The sequence below is a fragment of the Colobus angolensis genome, unplaced genomic scaffold (assembly GCF_000951035.1).
Source record: "Colobus angolensis palliatus isolate OR3802 unplaced genomic scaffold, Cang.pa_1.0 Scaffold12, whole genome shotgun sequence".
In the NCBI taxonomy this organism is placed as follows: Eukaryota; Metazoa; Chordata; class Mammalia; order Primates; family Cercopithecidae; genus Colobus; species Colobus angolensis.
In genome coordinates, this window is record NW_012113141.1 from 1,030,576 (window position 1) to 1,051,686 (window position 21,111).

At 38.7% G+C, this 21,111-nt stretch overlaps 1 protein-coding gene across 6 annotated transcripts in view; it reads left to right on the forward strand.

Moving 5' to 3' along the window:
* Positions 1 to 260: 260 nt before the first annotated feature.
* MYPN (myopalladin) overlaps positions 261 to 21,111 on the forward strand; it is a 106,137-nt gene continuing 85,286 nt past the window's right edge. The window contains exons 1-3 of one of the 6 annotated variants that reach the window (XM_011926913.1): positions 321 to 387; positions 3,796 to 3,914; positions 15,229 to 16,131. In XM_011926913.1, coding sequence (XP_011782303.1) covers positions 15,230 to 16,131 — 902 coding nt within the window. In that variant the 5' untranslated portion in view covers positions 321 to 387; positions 3,796 to 3,914; position 15,229. Of the gene's footprint in view, positions 388 to 744; positions 1,007 to 3,426; positions 3,915 to 8,427; positions 8,492 to 15,223; positions 16,132 to 21,111 lie in introns of those variants that run through there. The other 5 variants (XM_011926949.1, XM_011926922.1, XM_011926940.1 and 2 more) reach the window with 5 other exon arrangements.

The window sequence follows — 21,111 nt, forward strand, 5'->3', positions numbered from 1 at the left end:
GTAATATGCATCCTGTGTATAAATACCTTCTGTATTCCACATGCTTTATTATTGAGAATTTCTTCACGCTTATTTTCTTTTAGTCTAAGGAGAAATCAAGAAAGCCTATTTCCTTAGTCATCTTAGTCATTATCCACCCCCACCAGCCCTCCAGGCTAAGAACATCGTGCAGACTGAGTTATTAAAGTTGATCTGAAAGAGCAATCTGTTCTAAATGACTGTCCCTGGATCTGCAACGGAACCCTGTAAATACCCTTCATTACTCTGGCGGGGCAGTATCACGTTTCCTTCATGCCACTTTTGTGTCTGACACAAGTTAGGCAGTGAGATTTGGACTTTAGATCATCCTGGTTGATTGATATAGGAATGGTGCTTCTCCTGAGACAGGTAACCACAAATTTACTTCTCAGGATAATGTTTTAAAGCAGGTGTTCTGTTTAGTTTTTTAAAATGTTTTTAGTTTTTAAAACTAAGTGGGTTTTGAACTTTTAAGTAGTTTTTTTTAATGTTTTTAGTTTTCCCAGGCAAGCATTTTCAGTAGTTCAGATGAAAAAGAAATTTCTTAACGGTTTCATTGTCTTTTTCAATTACATTGTTGTCATGCCTTTTGTATAAGATCTTTTATAATCCACTACCCATCTATTGTTTTGGATGGTCAAGAACTTGTCTTTGCTGTGAAATTTTTTCTCATTAAAAATGGCTAAAAAATATGTACAGTCTCTGTTTTTCAAAAATACGGCATAGAGGTTTTGTTTAATTTTTTCATCTGATACTGGATACGTCAAGATGAATCTATGAACTTCAAGCAAAACTTATTGAAGCTTTGATATATGTGAGTAATTTGTTTTAGAGAACTGGAGCCTATAGTGATATAAAAAAATAGCAAATGCAAACATTTTATATGAATCTAATAGCATGGAAATTCTCCCATGCTTTTCATCCAAATGAAGACTTCCTCTGTCATAGATCTTCCAGATTCCTTGGCATTCCTGTGGATCATCCCAATGTGAGTAAATTGTTTCTGTGGCTGACTGACTGAATTAAGAAAACAGCTGAAGGCAAGGACAGGATCGTGTTCAAACCACAAGAAACACATGTGTTGGATGAGCCACTCAACTTTATAGGAAGGCTTGTAACCAACCTTGTGTTTGCTTGCCACTTAACAAAGTTTGTTTTTAACTATGTTGGGCATTAAAAAGTTTTAAAGATTATTTTTGGTATCAATAAACTCTGATGAAATCTTGAACTAGTAGGTTTGTGGTATAATGTTTATACAATTGCGACTGAAGATACGCAAGGTGGTAGCTGGCTTATTTGGGAACAGAAATTAGTTTTTAAAAACTAAAATCTAAAATATATTTGATGTATTACAACCAAAGTGTTCACAATTGCTAAATATTATTTATTTAAAACATTTATATTCAGTTTTTTTTTCAAAGAGCTCAAAAATTGTGTATGGTATCTGTATTTGAAAATGCTGCAGTAAAAATGAAAAGAGAAAGATGACTGCCATTCAGAATTTCTTTGGTTATTTATTTATTTATTTATTTATTTATTTATGTAAAACAGAGTCTTGCTCTGTCATCCAGTCTGGAGTGCAGTGGCACAATCTTGGCTCACCGCAACCTCTGCCTCCCGGGTTCAAGAGATTCTCTTGCCTCAGCCTCCTGAATAGCTGGGACTACAGGCACGCACCTCCACGCCCAGCTAATTTTTTTGTATTTTTAGTAGAGACAGGGTTTTGCCACATTGCCCAGGCTGGTCTCGAACTCCTGAGCTCAAGCGATCCGCCTGCCTCGACCTCCCAAAGTGCTAGGATTACAGGCGTGAGCCACTGCGCCCGGCCGGCTTCTTTTTTTCTGTAACTCTTCTTTTGCATTTTAAACCTACTTTAATTCTTTATATAGATTCCTAATTTCACTGCCCAACCAGCTTTATTCTACCTTTTAGTATGAGTCTCCTTCAACCTTAGTATTCTATACCCGGGTAAAAGGTAGAATACCAGGCTTATCATGGCAGTTTGCAGGAAAGTAAAAATGTGTTTACTTTTTACTGTGTTTCGACATTGCCTTTACTAGCCACCTGAAATAGAGGTTCTACTTTCCTGTGGGAGAGAACCACCCAAGACCCAGCAGCACTTACATTGATTATGGCTTAAGATCTGAGTGGGATAGTGGAGGAAGATCCTCTTTTTAAATAAAAATAAATTGTTGGCATATCCACATAAATAGAATATGCAGAAAGTCAATTAAGTGGTCTTGACATTAGTATCAGCACAAGATTAGGTAAGAGAGCAAATGAATCTGTACATTGAAGCTCTGGATTACAGTAGTAATGAGAATAACCTATCCAGATAATTCATTTCCTCCTGTATCCTCTTCTCTCCTCAATACCAGTTATTTCAATCTGAATTATTTAAAAGTGTTCCTCATTGTTTTTTGCCTGTGTAAGCCTAAAACCACATAAAAAAAGTGTAATTAAACCTCCAGTGCTATCACAATAAACAAAGAAATTTTATATCTGTTCAATGTACTATAAATAGTCTCACAATGACTGAAGAGGATAAAGATCTCTTCGTAAATTCCATGAGGTCAGAAATTTTTGTGTATTTTGTGCACTGCTTTATACTCAGTACCTGGTACACAGTAGGCATTAAGTAAATGATTATCGAATGAATGACTAGGAAGGAACCCTATAAGCAGTTGTGTGACTTAATTAAGAAAGCTAGATTTTAACCAATGTATTTCATGCTATCAGAATCTAAGAATGACCCTTTTAAAGAATAATAACTAGCATTTAAGTCTGAATTTTCAAAGTCCTGGCTTCTACCATGACTGATAATGTTATAGCATCATTTAATCTATACTAAGCAATCAGGTTAACTTTTTTTTAAGTTTATTTATTTATTTATTTATTTTAAATTTTATTATTTTTTTGAGACAGAGTGCACTCTGTGCCCCATGTTGGAATGCAGTGGTGCGATCTCGGCTCACTGCAACCTCTGCCTCCTCAGTTCAAGTAATTCTCCTGCCTCAGCCTCCTGAGTAGCTGGGATTACAGGCATGCGCCACCACACCTGGCTAATTTTTGTATTTTTAGTGGAGATGGGGTTTCACCACATTGGCCAGCCTGGTCTTGAACTCCTGACCTCAGGTGATCTGCCCACATCAGCCTCCCAGAGCGCTGGAATTATAGGCGTGAGCCACTGTGCCCGGCCAAGGAATTTTTAACGTTAATTACCTTCTCAACTTTTGCTTAGCCTTTGGACAAACAATTCAAAAAAGCTCTCAGCTTTAAAACGTTAGACCTTAGCTTCTGTTGGCTTTTCACAGTCAAATTTCCTAAAATGTATCAGTGATTTAATGAGAGTAAACTTCCTATTGATTAAAATTAAAGATCTTAAAAATTAAGAGTTTTCATACATTTAAAAATAATGTCATTGTTTGGACTGATGAACTATGATATAATGCATTTAGTGTTCATTCCAAACATCAATCAATAAATAACTTAGGCCTCTGGCTATAAGGGAAATTCTATAGGTAAAAGAACTGATTGACCCCCACCCCCTATAGGTGCTGTCCTGCTATGGAATCCCTTTGCTCAGTTTTCTCCTGTCCAATCAGGTGGAATGTTTCACAGGCACATGGTTTATACAGCTCAAAATAACTTGGGACCTGTGAGCTGACAAATGCTCTGGCTCTGGTGGTGACAGGTTGTCCAGCTTCTTACAGCCATCTTCACTGAAACTAAGGTTAACTCCTCACTCTCTATGGACGGCTACTCTTTATTTCCAAGGGCGTGAAGAATTTCCCTCTTCTCCTGTGCTTTCATCTAAAAGTTCTCCCTGGATAATTATCATTGCAGTGGAGTGCCTGGATTGGACATCCTCATCTGGGTCAACTCAGAAAAGAAAGGTAATATCCAGATTTAAGTTCACAAGTGTGTTTTGATAACAGGGCACTGACAGTGGAAAAGCGAATATTTCAAAGAACTCATTACTGTTACTTGAAATGAAACCTAGGATAACTGTCTAATTACATATGATGGGACATGAAATTAAGTGAAAAATAAAGCTTTCCACATGTAAAGATTTTGGAGGGGATTGATGAGACTCACAGAGATCACAGCCTACTTGAGTTCCTAATGAAAAATATCTCGACAGAGGAAGTTGTGACATGTTGCATATCTCATTGGCATTTTCCACACATTCGTTTATTAAAAGAGTGTTGTTTATAAAAAGAATATGTATGCAATGCCTATTTCCTTTTTAAAGGAAGTTGAATCTAAAATAATATGCCTGCATAAAGACTTTCATTTTAAATTTTTTTTAACATGTAAAAGGATACGCTTGCTATATTTAGTGTTGGAAGATCTGCTCCCTGGATTAATGTACACAACAGCTGCAGAAAGTCTTGCTCAAGGGACATTGCTCTTTCTTTCTCCTTTCTCTCTCTCTCTCTCTATCTCTTTCTCTCTCTCTCTCCCTTTTCAGCTACATCAGAAAGACACTTGACAGTCAGTGGCAAATGTTTGGCCTGGTACATTGCACTATTAGCAGTAATTAGATGCACATCTTGAGTTATATTTTAAAAACTGTATAAGCAAAGAAAGAGAAAAGATGGATTATTAAGTATTTCCAGTCCTCAAAAGTGAACATTACAGTAATGGTGTTAAGGAATTTTATTACCTTATCAACAGATTTTTATATTCTTATTAAAGATAATAACATCAGCTTGAAAGAAACAAAATAGTCATCCAGTTTTCTTTATCAAAAAACTATGATTCAATTACTTTAGTAATAATGAAATGAATCCTACAAACTCTAAACTAAAAATTTGTCATAACTTTATAGTCTTTCAATAATAACAGCTCTTGAGTTCACATAAAGTTCATAGTCCTTTTCTAGGAAATTGAGAATGTCTATACTTATAGCTATCATAAACATATTTTTTAAAACAGAAAATAAGATACACTGTCTGACACACGATTTGACTACAAGCAAAATATTTAAAATCATGGCCATCCCAAGAAATCTGAAATATATGAATAATATACTTACAGAGGTGTCAAGAGATAAAATTATAGGCATTACAGAATCTTATAATAATGGACTATGAAACAAACAGTTGAACACTATCCAAATTCTGGAAGTGTGTCTCTATCCCCACTTATAGTATATGGCTAATGCTACTGGAACTCATAATAATGTGTTAAAACCCCAGTCTTCCATATATCTACAATTTATAATATAGACACTACTACAATATGCTTACAAAGGCACTTTCAGTAGAACAGACACAGAACCACAATTTACGGACACAAGAAGTTGAATGAGTTTTTATCCAAGCTGGTTTTGGGACTAGTGGTAGTTTTTGCAAATTTGCTTTTGAAGATATGAGACAACAGGTAAATCATGTTCCATTTTGAAAGGGTTTTAACGAACTAATGTTGGTATGTGAAAAAGTGAGAGTTCAATTTTTCAACAGTTAATTCCTACTCATAATAGCATTAGTAGACTCAGTTCACTAACCTGAAAATATAAGTCAAATCCTCCTGCCAACCCTAGAATAATTAATTTTTTTTTCATTGAGATTTGACAAAGATGCTGCTGGTCTCATGGTGTTAGATAACAAGATAAAAAAATGAAAGGGTTTTCCTAACAGGTTTTCCCCTCTCCTAGAGGATGAAAAAGACTCAAGCAACACAGAGATATTTTTTAAAATTTCTGTGGTGCTTCATGGTTGACCAAATGCTTTTAAAACTACTAGAACATTACCCATTTGCTTAAAGGGAACAACTCAAGTAGAGACTGAATGGTCCGTTTAGAAATTTAAGAACATTTTCAGCAGATTTATTTTTGGTGGGAACAAAAGTTGGTGGGACTATTTATCTGCAGTAGCTATAGAGTTCTCAGAGTTCATGTATAACCAGAGTCACCTTGACAAGCTCTGTGCAGGCTTCCTGCTACACAGACTTCCACTCGGAGTCACAGCACACTCTACTCTCAGGGAGGGGCCCAATAGAGCCTCCTGACAAAGTGCTTGAACTAGAACTTGATCTTGAGATCCCTTGGGGACACCTACTGCTCTCTCAATCTAGCAAATGTACTATGTCAATTTAATTAGGGAAGTTAGCTTTTTTCAAATCTTTAATTACCTTAAAAATGACACAAATAGTAAGAAGCAGAAGAACGAAAGTTAAATTTTTCATTTAAAAAATAAATATTTGAGTTAATAGGGATTGACAAAGGTTTCTCATTTGGGATTTCCTATATAACAGCTTGGTTCACTGTGAATGGTGAGATCTTGAGAGTGACATAAAACCTCTTATACCTATCACTTTTGAGACAACCACCAAACCCTTTTTCTCTTTTGATCCTAGATTCTTGAAGTCTTCTTGATTGCCTTCCATTAGACTTTCTATGGGCCATAGGATTTATTTTTTACACTATTTCTTTGCTCTCTTTCAGATTAAATAGTACCTTTGAGCTCTGGCTGCAGTGTCTTTCACTAGCGCTTCTCTACATGTTTATCATCCTCTGGATACAAACACATACATAATACGCTTCGTAGGAGCCAGTCTCTTTTTCTCCCACTCCAACGAAATCTTTACTTTTTACCCTACATTCTTACTTTTACCAATTCGAATAAAATAATAATAAGAAAATGGCTTACTCACCTTTGACCTATTACCTAAAAGTCTTCATTACTTAACCTCTGCCCTTAAAGGAGTGTCCCTAGTTAAACAGATTCGCGCTGATTCTCTGATAGATCATCTCTGCTCGGCCTCTTGATCTCAACATTCTTTTCTGATGTAAACATATGTCTGCATTTATCTTTTCTTCTTTCAAACTGAAAAATCTTTGAGATAATGAGTCTTATAAGATTTCCATATATTCTTGATGTATCATTTCCATATTCCTCAAGTTCTTACTCTGGTAATGCAGTATATACTAATTTATTAAATTACTGATGCCATTCACACCAAAAATAGACTAGAAATAAAACTAAGATGGGGATAATCACTGTAATAGTGAAGGAATGGATATTGTAATAGTGTACCAAGTACACTCCATCTGCACCCAGATTTTAAAAAGGTGATCTGTACATAACTCTCCAGGACTGGTTCCTATTCACTGGGATCTGGTTTTTGACCCAGCAAGAACTTCTCCAAAAGAACTGACTTAGATACTTCTCTAGGGTGATATCATCAGATATAGAAGGCAAAACCAACAGGTCAATACTGGCATTAAAGAGAGGGAGCAAAGTCTATTTTTTTCTTTCCCTAAAAAGCATTCTGGGCATATTAATTACACATCACCAGCAAAAGGTCACCTCAAATTTGCATGGTGCTCTACAGTTTTAAAGTGCTTTCACAAACAGACCTATGAAGTGAGTAGGGTAGCTCTGCTCATTCCTGTTTTAGATGAGTTACTTAAACATATTTATCTTTTCCTATTCTGACTCTCTTTAGAAATAATTATTAACTGTTAGGCTAATTTTGGGCCTGCCTCTAAACCAGATTTAGATTACTTGGGCATTCTTTGTTTTTTTCATGAATGTACTTCCCGCACTATAATGAATGCAGAGCAGTGTTTAAAGACACATGTAACTAGGTGCAAGTGTCTCATGCCTGTAATCCCAGCACTTTGGGAGGCCAAGGTGGGTGGATCCCTTGAGCCCAGGAGTTGGAGACCAGCCTGAGCAACATAGGAAGACTCTATGTCTACAACAAATTTTAAAAGTTATCTGGGCATGGTAGAAAGCACCTGTAGTCCTAGCTACTTGGGAGGCTGAAGTGGGAGGATTGCTTGAGCCCCAAAGGTCAAGGCTGCAGTGAGCCATGACCACACCACTATACTCCAGCATGGGTGAAAGAGTGAGATCTTATCTCAAAAAAAGAAAAAAAAAAGACACATTAAAAAAAAGATTCCTTTTTTTACCTTTATGAAGGCTTAATTGACAAAGTAAAAATTGTATATATTTGTGGTACATGATGTAATGTTTTGCTATATATATACATTTTGCAATGATCAAATCAAGCTAATTAATATGTCCATAGCCTCACATACTTACCCCTTTTTTGTGTGGTGAGAAAATTGAAGCTCTACTCTTTTAGAGCTATTCAAGAATATATTACATTATTACTAACTATAGTCCCCATGCTGTACAGTAGGCCTCCATAACTCATTTCTTCTCCTGTGTAACTGGAACTTTGTACCCTTTGACCAACATCTCAGCATTCCTCCAACCCAGGTTTGTTTTCTCATTTAAATATCTAATACTTCACAGTCAGAATACTTCAGTACTTATGTTTGAATTCAAGTTACTTCATACTAGGTTTTGCCAATTCTCTGGTCAATTCCCCAGCTTCAATTTTCATATTATAACTAAAAAATGAGTTTATTCCATGTATTTCCAACAACAGGGTCTTCTTAGAGCCTGAAGAAGGATAGCACCGAGTTAACATGAGTTGAAAAACATGTCCAAAGGTGTCAGCCTCAAACTTCTGTTTTTATGAACCTGACTCTTTCTTTCTTTCTTTCTTTTTTTTCTTTTTGACAGAGTGTCGCTCTTTTGCCCAGACTGGAGTGTGGAGTGCAGTGGCACAATCTCGGCTCACTGCAACCTTTGCCTCCCAGGTTCAAGCAATTCTCCTGCTTCAGCCTCCCAAGTAACTGGGATTACAGGCACCTGCCACCATGCCCAGCTAATTTTTGTACTTTTAGTGGAGACAGGGTTTCACCATGTTGACCAGGCTGGTCTCGAACACCTGACCTCAAGTGATCTGCCCGCCTTGGCCTCCCAAAGTTCTGGGATTACAGGCATGAGCCACTGTGCCCCACCATAAACCTGACTCTTAACATTTTCAGAAAGTTCTTAGGGCAGATCCTCTTTTCCGGAAAGGTCCTAGGGAAAAAAGTAGAGATATTTAGGAAAGTAAAGGAAGTATAGTAAGCTGTCTATGTTGCCAAATTATTTTATGTGATTTGCTAAAGTCTGTCTTGATGGTGGATGCCACATTAATTGTTTCATTTCCAATCTGGTACCATTTCACCAATGCCATGATCTGTTTTCGAGGGCAATTACTCATTCTTATTTTGAAAGTGGGAAAAAATCTAATTTTCCATTTTGTGAGAAACAGAAAAGAGGAAATAAACTCAAATGTCACTGTGGCCAAACGTGGTGGTTCACGCCTGTAATCCCAGCACTTTGGGAGGCTGAGGCAGGCAGCACTGAGGTCAGGAGTTTGAAACCAGCCTGGACAACTTGGTGAAACCCCATCTCTACTAAAAACACAAAAATTAGCTAGGGGTGGTGGCGTGTGCCTGGAATCCCAGCTACTCAGGAGGCTGAGGCAGGTGAATCACTTGAACTCGGTAGGCGGAGGTTGCAGTGAGCCGAGATCGCGCCACAGCATTCTAGTCTGGGCAACAAAGTGGAACTCCATCTCAAAAAAAAAAAAAAAAAAGGCAAATGACACTCTGAATACTGCAGCTGAAATGTTTAAGAGAACTTATGATTTTATTTCCTGAAACCTGCTCCTACCTCGTCCCAGCAAATGATTCTGCCAATGACCTAGTTGCTCGGGCATAAATATTGGAGTCATTCTTGACTGCCCTTTCTTTCCCATCCCATTTTAATCTATCAGCAAACCGCATTGGTTCTACTTTTAAAGATATCTCAAATATGAGCATTTCTGGCCGTCTCCCATGGCTACCACTCATTGATCCAAGCCACCATCATCTCTTGCATAGCATGTTACAATTGTCTCCTAACTGATCTGCTCACTTCCACTCTTACTTCCTTCAGTTTGATTCTTTGCATAGCAGCCATGATTGAACTTTTTCAAAACCATGTCATCTGCTTCTCAAAACCTTTCAGTGGTTTTCCCTTCACAGGTTTAATAAAATTTGAAGTCCTTTCCATGGTCTGCAAGACCTTAAATGATCTGGCCTTGTACCTTTCTGACCTCATTTTCTTTCGCTCTTCTTTTTCACGCACTTCTTTGCTCACTGGGCTTGACTTAAACATACAAAACACTCACCTCTTTAGGCTTTGACGCTTACTTCTACCTCAGTCAGGAACATTCTTTTTTTTTACCAGATGGTCACATAAGTAACTTCTCCACTGCATTATAAACTTTGCTTGACTTTGCTAGCTAAAATAACACACCTTCTTCCCTCCTCCATTATTCTCGATCCCCATTTTCTATTTTATTTTTCTTCCTAACATTGAGATTTTACCTAGAATGTCAGTTCTATTAGGACAGAGACTTTGTCTTTTGTTCACCAGTGAATCTACAGTGCCTAGAACAGTGCCTGGCACATAGTAGATGCTCAATAAATATTTATTGGATGAAATAAATGAATTATAGGGTACCTATAATAGCACTTGTGACTTTTTAAGTACAAATTTTATAATAGTTACAAAATTAAGGCTTAAAAGAGAAAGTTTTTAAATTAATGCTTAAAAAAGAAAATTTTCATATTTTTTATTTTGGCTAATATTTTATCAGTTTAACAATTTATATATGCATTTTCATCTGAGAATCCTCAAAGATAAAATTGTTATCCTATCTGACAGATGAGGATAACTGAGATTCAGATGCGTTGTTACTTTCTCAAGAGAACAAAGTTATTTAGTGTTGGAGCTGGGATTCAAACCCAGGTTTCTGATTATAATCAGATGTTCTCTGATACTTCTGGTATAAAAGCAAAGCATTCCAGCCTGGCCAACATGGTGAAAACCCATCTTGACTAAAACTACAAAAATTAGCCAGGCATGGTGGTGGGTGCCTATAATCCCAGCCACTCAGGAGGCTGAGGCAGGAGAATCGCCTGAACCCAGGAGGCAGAGGTTGCAGTGAGCCGAGATTGCGCCATTTATAAGAGCAAGAGTCTATCTCAAAAAGAAAGAAGGAAAGAAAGAAAGAAAGAAAGAGAGAGAGAGAGAAAAAGAAAACAAAGCATGATTTCAGTTATTTTATCCACCATAAACAAATTTTCACTTGAAAGTCATCTTAAAGTTATGACTGCCTTTACCAGTTTATAGTTTTTCTTTGTGTCTATAAGTTTTCTTTGTCCTCCTTTATCTGTCCTATTTTATCCTACAATTAAAAGTGAAAGATAGGCCAGGAACGGTGGCTCACACCTGTAATCCCAACACTTTGGAAGGCCGAGGCAGGTGGATCACTTGAGGTCAGGAGTTCAAGACCATCCAGACTGATCAATATGGTGAAACCCTGTCTCTACTAAAAATACAAAAATTAGCCAGGCATGGGGTGCATGCCTGTAATCCCAGCTACTTGGGAGGCTAAGGCAAGCGAATCGTTTGAACGTGGGAGGTGGAGGTTGCAGTGAGCCAACATCGCACCACTGCACTCCAGCCTGGGCAACGAGAGTGAAACTCTGTCTTTAAAAAAAAAGAAAAGTGAAAGCTAATAATAGAGTTAGCAGAAAATTCTAATGAACACATTAATTCAACAACTATTTATTAACCACCTTCTATGTGCTATGTGGGTGCAGAAATGATGGTATACAAAACATAGGGAGACAGAGAAGAAAATACACACACTTAATGTATTGTGATAAGTACTGTGTTTGGAGACTGTGTCAAAGACAGCAAGCTTTGGGAGCGCATTGGAGAGGTACCCAACTCAGGGAAGAGAAGAAATCCCAGGGCAGTGATGTCTCAGCCAGGAACCAAAGACCATGTAGGATTAGGCCTGATAAGAGAGTGAAAAGAGGTGGGCACAGAAAGCACTCCAAGCAAAGAGAATACAAAGATCTGAAGTCAACACAGTTAACTCATGAGACTGTATTTCAATAGAATACAGATACACTGAATTAACTATGAAACTATGAATTATTTGAAAATAATAATTTTCAAATTAACCTCGGATCAGGTCACTTCACTGGTTCTGCCTCCATTTCTTATCTATAAAATGGAGGCCATGATACTTGGCCATGGTTGTTAAATAATAATAATTATTATTATAGTAATAGTAACTTCCATTTATTGAATGTTTACTAAATCCCAAGCACATTAATCATCACTTCTACCTATGATATGGCTACTGCTATTATATCTGTTTTACAGATGAGTAAACTGAGGCGTAGAGTGTTTAAACTTTCCCAAGTTTATACTAGGATATTAGGAAGTGCCAGAACTAGGATTTGAACCCAGTTCTATCTAACGCCAAAGTATTAGGTCATAAGTACTACATTAAAACATTAAAGAAATCTTTATTTTGAATACCTGAAAGTTTTGTTATAATAATTTCTCATAACCATAAACATAAGAACAGGTACATTAACACCTCAATTGGCTTCTTTAAAAAAAAAAAAAAACTCATCTAAGAATTGTCTTTTCTATTTCCTCACAAATATAAGCTTTTTTAAAGTTCTTCAACTTTAACATCACCTTCACCAAAGTATTGTTCTTTATGAACATCAGTCGAATACCCATTATAGTGGCAGGCCCTATTTTAAGGACTTTGCCTTTGATGTTATTAATCCTCAATCCCCTGGGAAACAGATTTTTTCCTGTTTTACAGATGAAGAAACCAAAGCTCAAAGAAGTCAAGTAAACTTCTCAAAGTTACATAATTGTTAAGACATGAAGTAGAATTTGGAATTAGATCTATCTGGTACCAAGGCCAATGCTCATTCCATGTTGCCTCAATGTAAAAGCTATCTCAGAATAAAGAGTAAAAGACAAAGTCACGTTAAAACACAATATACAGGGTGGGCACAATGCCTCACGCCTATAATCCCAGAGCTTTGGGAGGTGGAGGTGGGAGGATCACTTGAGGTTCTTTTAGTTGGAGACCAGCCTGGGCAACACAGAGAGACCTCGTTCCGACAGAAAAGTTAAATATTAGCCAGGTGTGGTAGTGCGTGGCTGTAGTCCCAGTTACTTGAGAGGTTGAGGAGGGAGAATTGCTTGAATCCAGGAGTTGAAGGCTGCAGTGAGCTATGATCATGCCACTATGCTCCATCCTGGGTGAGAGAGTGAGACCCTGGAAAGAAAGAAAGAAGGAAAGAAAGAGAGAAAGAGAGAGAGAGAGGGAATGAGAGAGAGGAAGGAAGGAAGGAAATAAAAAAACACAATAAACAGTAATGTCCAATGAATAGAGAGAAAGCCATCCTGATTTATAAGGCACTTAATTTTCCCCCCATCTAAACATAAACAGAAACTTAAACGAGGCTAAAGAAATAGTTGAGTTACAAATGAGGATTTTCGGTGTATTAGTTACATTTTCAAATAACATTTTGCACCTTGTTTCGTATATCTTTAACTGTTCCTCCATGTAGTTGGTGCACAAATGAGAAAGCTTTTCAGTTGGGGTATCAATTATACTTTCATATTACTATTTTGTATATTATTCACTGTTCCACAAAATTTAACAAATAGCCATATAGTTCTATTTAATGAGTATGTCATAATTTAATTAACTAATTTCTTATTACTGAACATGGTTCCAATTTTTAAATATTATCATGTGATAAACACTTTTGTAGACAAATCTTTGCTCTCCAACACTTTTGCGTTTTATTTTATTTATTTATTGCGACAGAGTTTCACTCTTGTTGCCCAGGCTGGAGTACAGTGGTGCAATCTTGGCTCACTGTAACCTCCGCCTCCCGGGTTCAAGTAATTTTCCTGTCTCAGTCCCCCAAGTAGCTGGAATTACAGGCGCCCACCACCAAGCCCAGCTAATTTTTTTGTGTTTTTGGTAGAGACAGGGTTTCACCATGCTGCCCAAGCTGGTCTCAAACTCCTGACCTTAGGTGGTCCACCCGCTTTGGCCTCCCAAAGTGCTGGGATCACAGGCGTGCGCCATTGCACCCTGTCACCTTTGCATTTTAGATTAATCTTTTCAAAAAGGCATAATAGACTTTATCCAAACAAGTGGCTCTAGTTGGGGCAATCTCAGTCTGTGCAAGTAGGTGGGAAAAATATTTTACTGTGGATGGTCCCTTCAGTCATCTCTAATTGCCTCTCAAGGTGGCTGCCTACTTTGCCAATTCAGAGGTTAGTTTGGGGTAGCATTCTAGAAGTTTGGGGACGAGGACCGTTCCTAGGAAGCCTTATGTGTGATAAGCTGTCATATAAGAGAAAGGAAAGAAATTAACTGAAGTAAGTTCTGTTATAGGATGTTAAATCCAGAAAATATTTAGAAGATTACTTTTTTCTCTACTTTCCCACACAGTAGCCAAGAATGGCAAACAGTCTTCATCTCCATTGCCATCTCTGATTGGTGATGGCTGAAGAAGTGGAGTGTTAGGAAAGTCAAGGTAAAGGGGGAAAATACAGTAATCACTGAGCTGCAACTTTTAAGGATGAGAGAGAATAGTGACAGCCTAAGTCACAAATTTGCCATCCTTTAGTAAATGTTTGAATGAATAAATGGGTATAATATTAAAAATACAAAATTGGCTTCCATTATTATATTATTTTCTTAAGACTTTAAAAGTGTTTTTTTTTATCAATTTCTATAATTCTATTACATTCAAGGTAAAGAGGAGAGGGTGGAGAGCAAATCTCTGTGTATGAAAGCGCTTTATAACTAAAAGATCATGATCAACATTATCACTATCAGGCTTAGAAATGTTATTTAATATTATTATATTCATGTCATGGCTTTCACAACTGAACTTGCATTTAAAGAGTTTAATAAAGTGGTAATCATCCAGGTCTTTATTTGCAGGGAAATTTCATTCCATTCTTACTTATTTCATAGTCTGAGAGTAATATTTAAGTCTTGAAAGTTTATAAAAGGGGGAGGGCACGGTTGCTCACCCCTATAATCCCAGCAATTTGGGAGGCTGAGGTGAGCAGATCACCTGAGTCCAGGAGCTCGAGACCAGCCTGGGCAACATGGCAAAACCTTGTCTTGCAAAAAATACAAAAATTAGCCAGGTGTGGTGGCACATGCCTGTAGTCCCAGCTACGTGCAAGTGTGAGGTGGGAGGATAGCTTGAGCCCATGAGGTGGAGGTTGCAGTGAGCTAAGATTGCATCACTGCACTCCAGCCTGGGTGACAAAGTGAGACCTTGTCTCAAAAATAAATAAATAAATAGTAAGTTTGTAAAAGTATTAAAATTAGACAATTCTTTATTTTGAGCTTTAATTTCTAACGAATCTGCCATGCTATAGTAGACATAGACTTGTTATTCCCTAGAAATGATCCAAACTTTTTGTTATTATTATTTTGTGACAGCATGCAAGACGACAGTGTAGAAGCTTCTACTTCGATATCTCAGCTTCTAAGAGAGAGCTATTTAGCTGAAACCAGACATCGGGGAAACAATGAGAGGAGTCGAGCGGAGCCTTCCTCCAACCCTTTCCATTTTGGCAGTCCTTCTGGGGCTGCTGAAGGAGGCGGAGGCCAAGATGACCTTCCAGATCTTTCAGCCTTTCTGAGCCAAGAAGAATTAGATGAAAGTGTCAATCTGGCAAGACTGGCCATCAATCACGACCCTTTGGAGAAGGCAGATGAAACTCAAGCTAGAAAACGACTTTCTTCTGATCAGATGAAACACACACCTAATTTAAGTTTTGAGCCTAACTTCTGCCAGGATAACCCTCGAAGTCCCACCAGCTCTAAAGAAAGCCCCCAGGAGGCAAAAAAGCCACAGTATTGTTCTGAAACCCAGTCCAAAAAAGTATTCTTAAATAAGGCTGCCGACTTCATTGAAGAGCTATCCTCCCTTTTCAAATCCCACAGCTCCAAAAGGATTAGACCTCGTGCCTGCAAAAACCACAAGAGTAAACTGGAATCTCAAAACAAAGTTATGCAGGAAAACAGCTCCAGTTTCTCAGATCTGTCAGAAAGACGAGAAAGATCTTCTGTTCCCATCCCTATCCCTGCGGATACCAGGGATAATGAAGTGAATCACGCCCTTGAAGAGCAGGAAGCCAAGAGGCTTGAAGCAGAGCAGGCTGCCAATGAGGCAGCTGGTGGAGACACCACCCCAGGGTCTTCCCCTTCATCTCTGTACTATGAAGAACCTCTGGGGCAACCTCCCCGGTTCACTCAAAAGTTACGGAGCAGAGAAGTTCCAGAAGGAACTCGAGTACAGTTGGATTGCATAGTGGTAGGAATTCCACCACCTCAAGTAAGGTAAAAATGCCCCACTGGTAATGTTGAGTAATGTTGCTTTCCATCTACCATGACCCTCCCAAGTATTATCCTTTAAGTACGTGGTTTCCAAAATTATATACCCGCTTTGAGAAAAGCAGTCGGTGTCTAAAGCAGCTTGGTCCAATAGAAATGTAAACCTAGTCACGTATGTAGTTTTAATTTCTCTAGTAGCCACATTTTTAAAAACTAAAAAGAAGCAGGTGAAATTAAAGTTAATAACATATATTATTTAACTAACATATTAAAAACATTATCGTAGGCTGGGCGCAGTGGCTCACGCCTGTAATCTCAGCACTTTGGGAGGCCGAGGACAGCCAATCACCTGAGGTTGGGAGCTCGAGACCAGCCTGACCAACATGGAGAAACCCCATGTCTACTAAAAATTCAAAAATTAGCTGGGCATGGTTGCGGGCACCTGTAATCCCAGCTACTCGGGAGGCTAAGGCAAGAGAATAGTTTGAACCCAGGAGACGGAGGTTGTAGTGAGCCAAGATCGCACCACTGCACTTGCCCAGCCTGGGCAACAAGAACGAAACTCTGTCTCAAAAATAAATAAATAAATAAATAAATAAAATAAAAATAAAAACATTATCATTCAACATGTAACCAGTGTAAGAATTATTAATAAGATATTTTACATTATTTTTATTATAGCAGAGATTTGAAACCCAGCGTGAATTCTACACTGACAGCATATTTCAATTTGGATGTTAAATTTTCCTGGGGAATACAACCTTCATTTTGCCTGGGTGCAGTGGCTCACGGGTATAATCCCAGCATTGTGGGAGGCCAAGGTGGGCAGATCACTTGAGGTCAGGAGTTTGAGACCAGCCTGGCCAACAGGGTGAAACCCCATCTCTACTAAAAATACAAAAAAATTAGCCGGGTGTGGTAACAGGCATCTGTAATGCCAGCTACTCAGGAGGCTGAGGCAGAGAGAATTTCTTGAACCTGGGAGGCAGAGGTTGTAGTGAGCCGAGATCGCACCTCTGTATTCCAGCCTGGGCTATAGAGCGAGGCTCCATCTCAAAATAAATAAATGAGGCCGGGCGTGGTGGCTCAGGCCTGTGATCCCAGCACTTTGAGAGGCCGAGGCGGGCAGATCACAAAGTCAGGAGATCGAGACCATCCTGGCTAACACGGTGAAACCCCGTCTCTACCGAAAATACAAAAAAAAATTAGCCGGGCTTGGTGGCGGGCGCCTGTAGTCCCAGCTCCTCTGGAGGCTGAGGCAGGAGAATGGCGTGAACCCGGGAGGCGGAGCTCGCAGTGAGCCGAGATCACGCCATTGCACTCCAGCGTGGGCGACGGAGCAAGACTCCTTCAGTAAATAAATAAATAAATAAATAAACTTAAAAATTCAGTTATTTAGTTGCACGAACCACATTTCAAGCGCCCAATAACTGCATGTGTCTAATGACTACAGTATTGGACAGTGCAGGGCTATAGTTTATAGCCTTAAAATGGTCTCTATGCAATGAATACCTGCAATATTTTTTTAAACTTTAAAGAAGCCCAAATAATAGCATAAAAACGGACAGAATTGGGCTGAGGGTAAAGTCAATTTAAAGATTCATTATACATGTATTAAATGTATTATAAACTTTCAATGTCAGCTTCATGAACACTATGACTGATGGATAGAGAGGATATTCATCTTTTATTTGCCTACCGTGGAAAGCTTTTCTGTGAGGCAAATGCAGTATAAGTTTCAGGAGTTCTCGCTTGCCTAGGCTATGCCTGATTTTGCATATTCTAATTTTATTTTACTTTTTAAAGGAGCCCTTCCACATTAATGAGCTTCAGGTCCCACAAAACCTGGAACCAGCCTTAGCCCCCAGAGTAACATGTCCTACCTTTGATTTTATAATGGAATAACGTGAACAATATGGTTGAAGTGGATTACTTTTGCAGACAATTCCTGGAATTTAGAGTCCTATAAGAGTTACTTTGTGTTTGTAACTACCTGATTATTACTAGAAAATACTTTCATTACTATTTAACGTTTATTCTCTGTATGTAAATAGGTCATCTGGGCATCATCTTTTTATTCCATAATATTCATATTATAGGACAACAGTAGTATTAATAATAGCATTTTTATTTATACATGCATATTAATTCAAGGGATTCTGGCCCAAAGACATATTCATATATTGATTTTTGCTTTTCAAAGGCAACATAAGGCAATGTCAAATATTATCTCTACAATGGCAGATACATTTGACTATTAGGTTATCCTGCTGACCTCCTTGAGGGCAGGGATTCTGTTGTTTTTACCTTCGTGTCTTGAGCACCAAGCACAGCTTTGGGCTCATAGTAGCCACTCAGAAATGTTGAATAAGCTAGTGGATAAGGAAACAGGAAAACAAGAAACTCAACTTAGATTTAAATCAGAAGTGAGAGAGTTGGCCTAAGACGTAGCAAAGGGTTGGAACTGAAAACCACAGGGCGGTGTCTGCCCTTCTGCTCTGAACGTGCCTGATGATACTCCCGGAGACTCTGGTCGGTAATGCTAGTGAGATGTCATCACAGCCACATGACAGCTACCACTCAGTGGCATCTGGTCAGTCTAAGTAAGCTGGTGAGCCCTCCAGTTGTGATATACACAAAACTTAGATTAGTCCTGTCCAATCCATTAGTTTCTGGACGTAGATTGATTATAAAAAAAAAATTAGACCAGATCATTCAGGTCTCATCCTATCCATTTTTCTTTTTTTTTTGAGATGGAGTCTGGCTCTGTCGCCCAGGCTGGAGTGCAGTGGCCGGATCTCAGCTCACTGCAAGCTCTGCCTCCCGGGTTCATGCCATTCTCCTGCCTCAGCCTCCCGAGTAGCTGGGACTACAGGCGCCCGCCACCTCGCCTGGCTAGTTTTTTGTATTTTTTAGTAGAGACGGGGTTTCACCGTGTTAGCCAGGATGGTCTCGATCTCCTGACCTCGTGATCTGCCCATCTCAGCCTCCCAAAGTGCTGGGATTACAGGCTTGAGCCACCGCGCCCGGCCTTCTATCCATTTTTCAACCATGACAATCTCAGATACAAGAATGAATTCAATTCTCCACTAAAAAATATCAATTAGGAAGACATTCCCCACAAAGCAATGTGGTGGCCACTCAGAAACCATTTAATCAGCCAACTAAAAATTTACAAATCTTCAAATTTAAAAGTGAAAGACATGTACACAGTTTCCATGTAGCAATGCTAATTTTGCCTGGGAAGAATTTCTTTACTGACAGCATTCACACCTGTATCCTAACTACTGGTTTGATGCTAGGAAATTAGTAGGTATACGCTAAATATTTTCTGAATGAATTAGTACTTAATTTTATGACTGCAATTGATTAAGAACAGAATTAGAATTTTCCAAGTAGACTAGTAGCTGTCATTTTCCTAAGCACAGAATTTATAGAACTTCAATCAGAAAGCAAATATGTATTTATTTAGTTTTTACTGTGTGCTCAGCACTGTGATCACTGCAATGACAGACACAATATAAATATGCATCCCTGCCTTCAAGGAACTTGCAATACAGTTAAAGAAATAATCCTAATTTTTATAGTACAAACTTTAAGTAGTGTCAGGTGTCAGAGAAGGAGCGAAGGACTAGAAAAGTCAAAGAAGTCTTCAGAGATGTAGGAGGATTTTACTTGAACTTTGAATAGTGAAAATTTAGGTAGAAAGTTTCTTATTTACTCATTCAACAAATACCAATTGAGTTACTAAAGTGATTCACTGGGAGTGCAAAACAATTGTGAGCTAGTGGAGGTCAGGAATCTTGTTTTGAAACCAAATCTAAACTCTTCTGAGAGGGTGGCTCACAGTCTAATAGCTAGGAATCAGGTAGACAGCAAACAAATCAATCACTGCAGTATTATGTAATAAGGGCTATGACAGGAGTCTGCAGAGGAGGCAGTGGTGGTTTAAAGGAGTATATGAGTTGCTTAGCCTGGAGCGCATGATAAAGGAAGCATCAACTCAGGAGGTAGAGGATGCCAAGGGGAGAGGGGAAAGCAAGTGCAAAGCTCCCGAGGCAAGTGTTATCAGGGAACCATAAGTACTCATCTATGTCAAGAACACGGAGTAAAGGTAAGAAAGATTAGAGATAAGGTTGAAGAGGTAGGTGGAAGGAATGGATCCTTTCAGGCCAGGTCACTTCAACATGTTTATGGAAGGGCACAGGCACTCTAATTATAATAAGATTTTTTATATGGCAGGGAGGACACTGACCAAACTGGAAAGGAGAGTAGAGTCAGATGACTTTGAAGAACCTTGAAAGCAAAGCAGAGTAGTTCAGACTTGGCTTCCAAACAAACTGGAAACCATTTAAGGTTGTGTATGGAGAAGTAACAAGATGAAAGGGAGGATTTAAGAAGAATTAATCTGGAAGAATAAGTCACATCTGGAAAAAATGAAGCCATGAAGCCACTTAGGAAGCTGCAGAAGGTATCCCAGGCATCTGATGCTCTGGAGGGACTCGGGTGGGTGTGGTAGGAACGAGGAGGAAAGATGTCAGTGAGCAATGTTTAGAAGAAAAGAAATCAAGCTGAACTTGGTGACACACAGCAGAGGAAGGACGGGTATACAAAATTTACTCCACAAGTTTGTGGACCTGGACACTTGAGAGAAAGATGGGGTCTCCAGCAAGGATGGAGACAAGGAAATAAGTGGCTGGTTTGTGGGGGAGGTCGATGGGAATTTGAGTCTCAGGGGACAGATGGACCATTTCCAATAGGCAGGCAGATATGCAGGACTGAAAGTCAGATGAGAGAGTAGTGGAACTAGAAACATTCCAAGGAATACCCTGGACACTGAGAAAAGCTTGACACAATATCTCTGTCCTTACAAAGGAACTGTAAACACAAGTAACACTTGGAACCAACTTCTAGTTGGTTCAGTCCAGTGCTAGAGTGGAGTAGTGTTTTTGACACAGAATCTCTCTGTGTCAGTCAGGCTGGAGC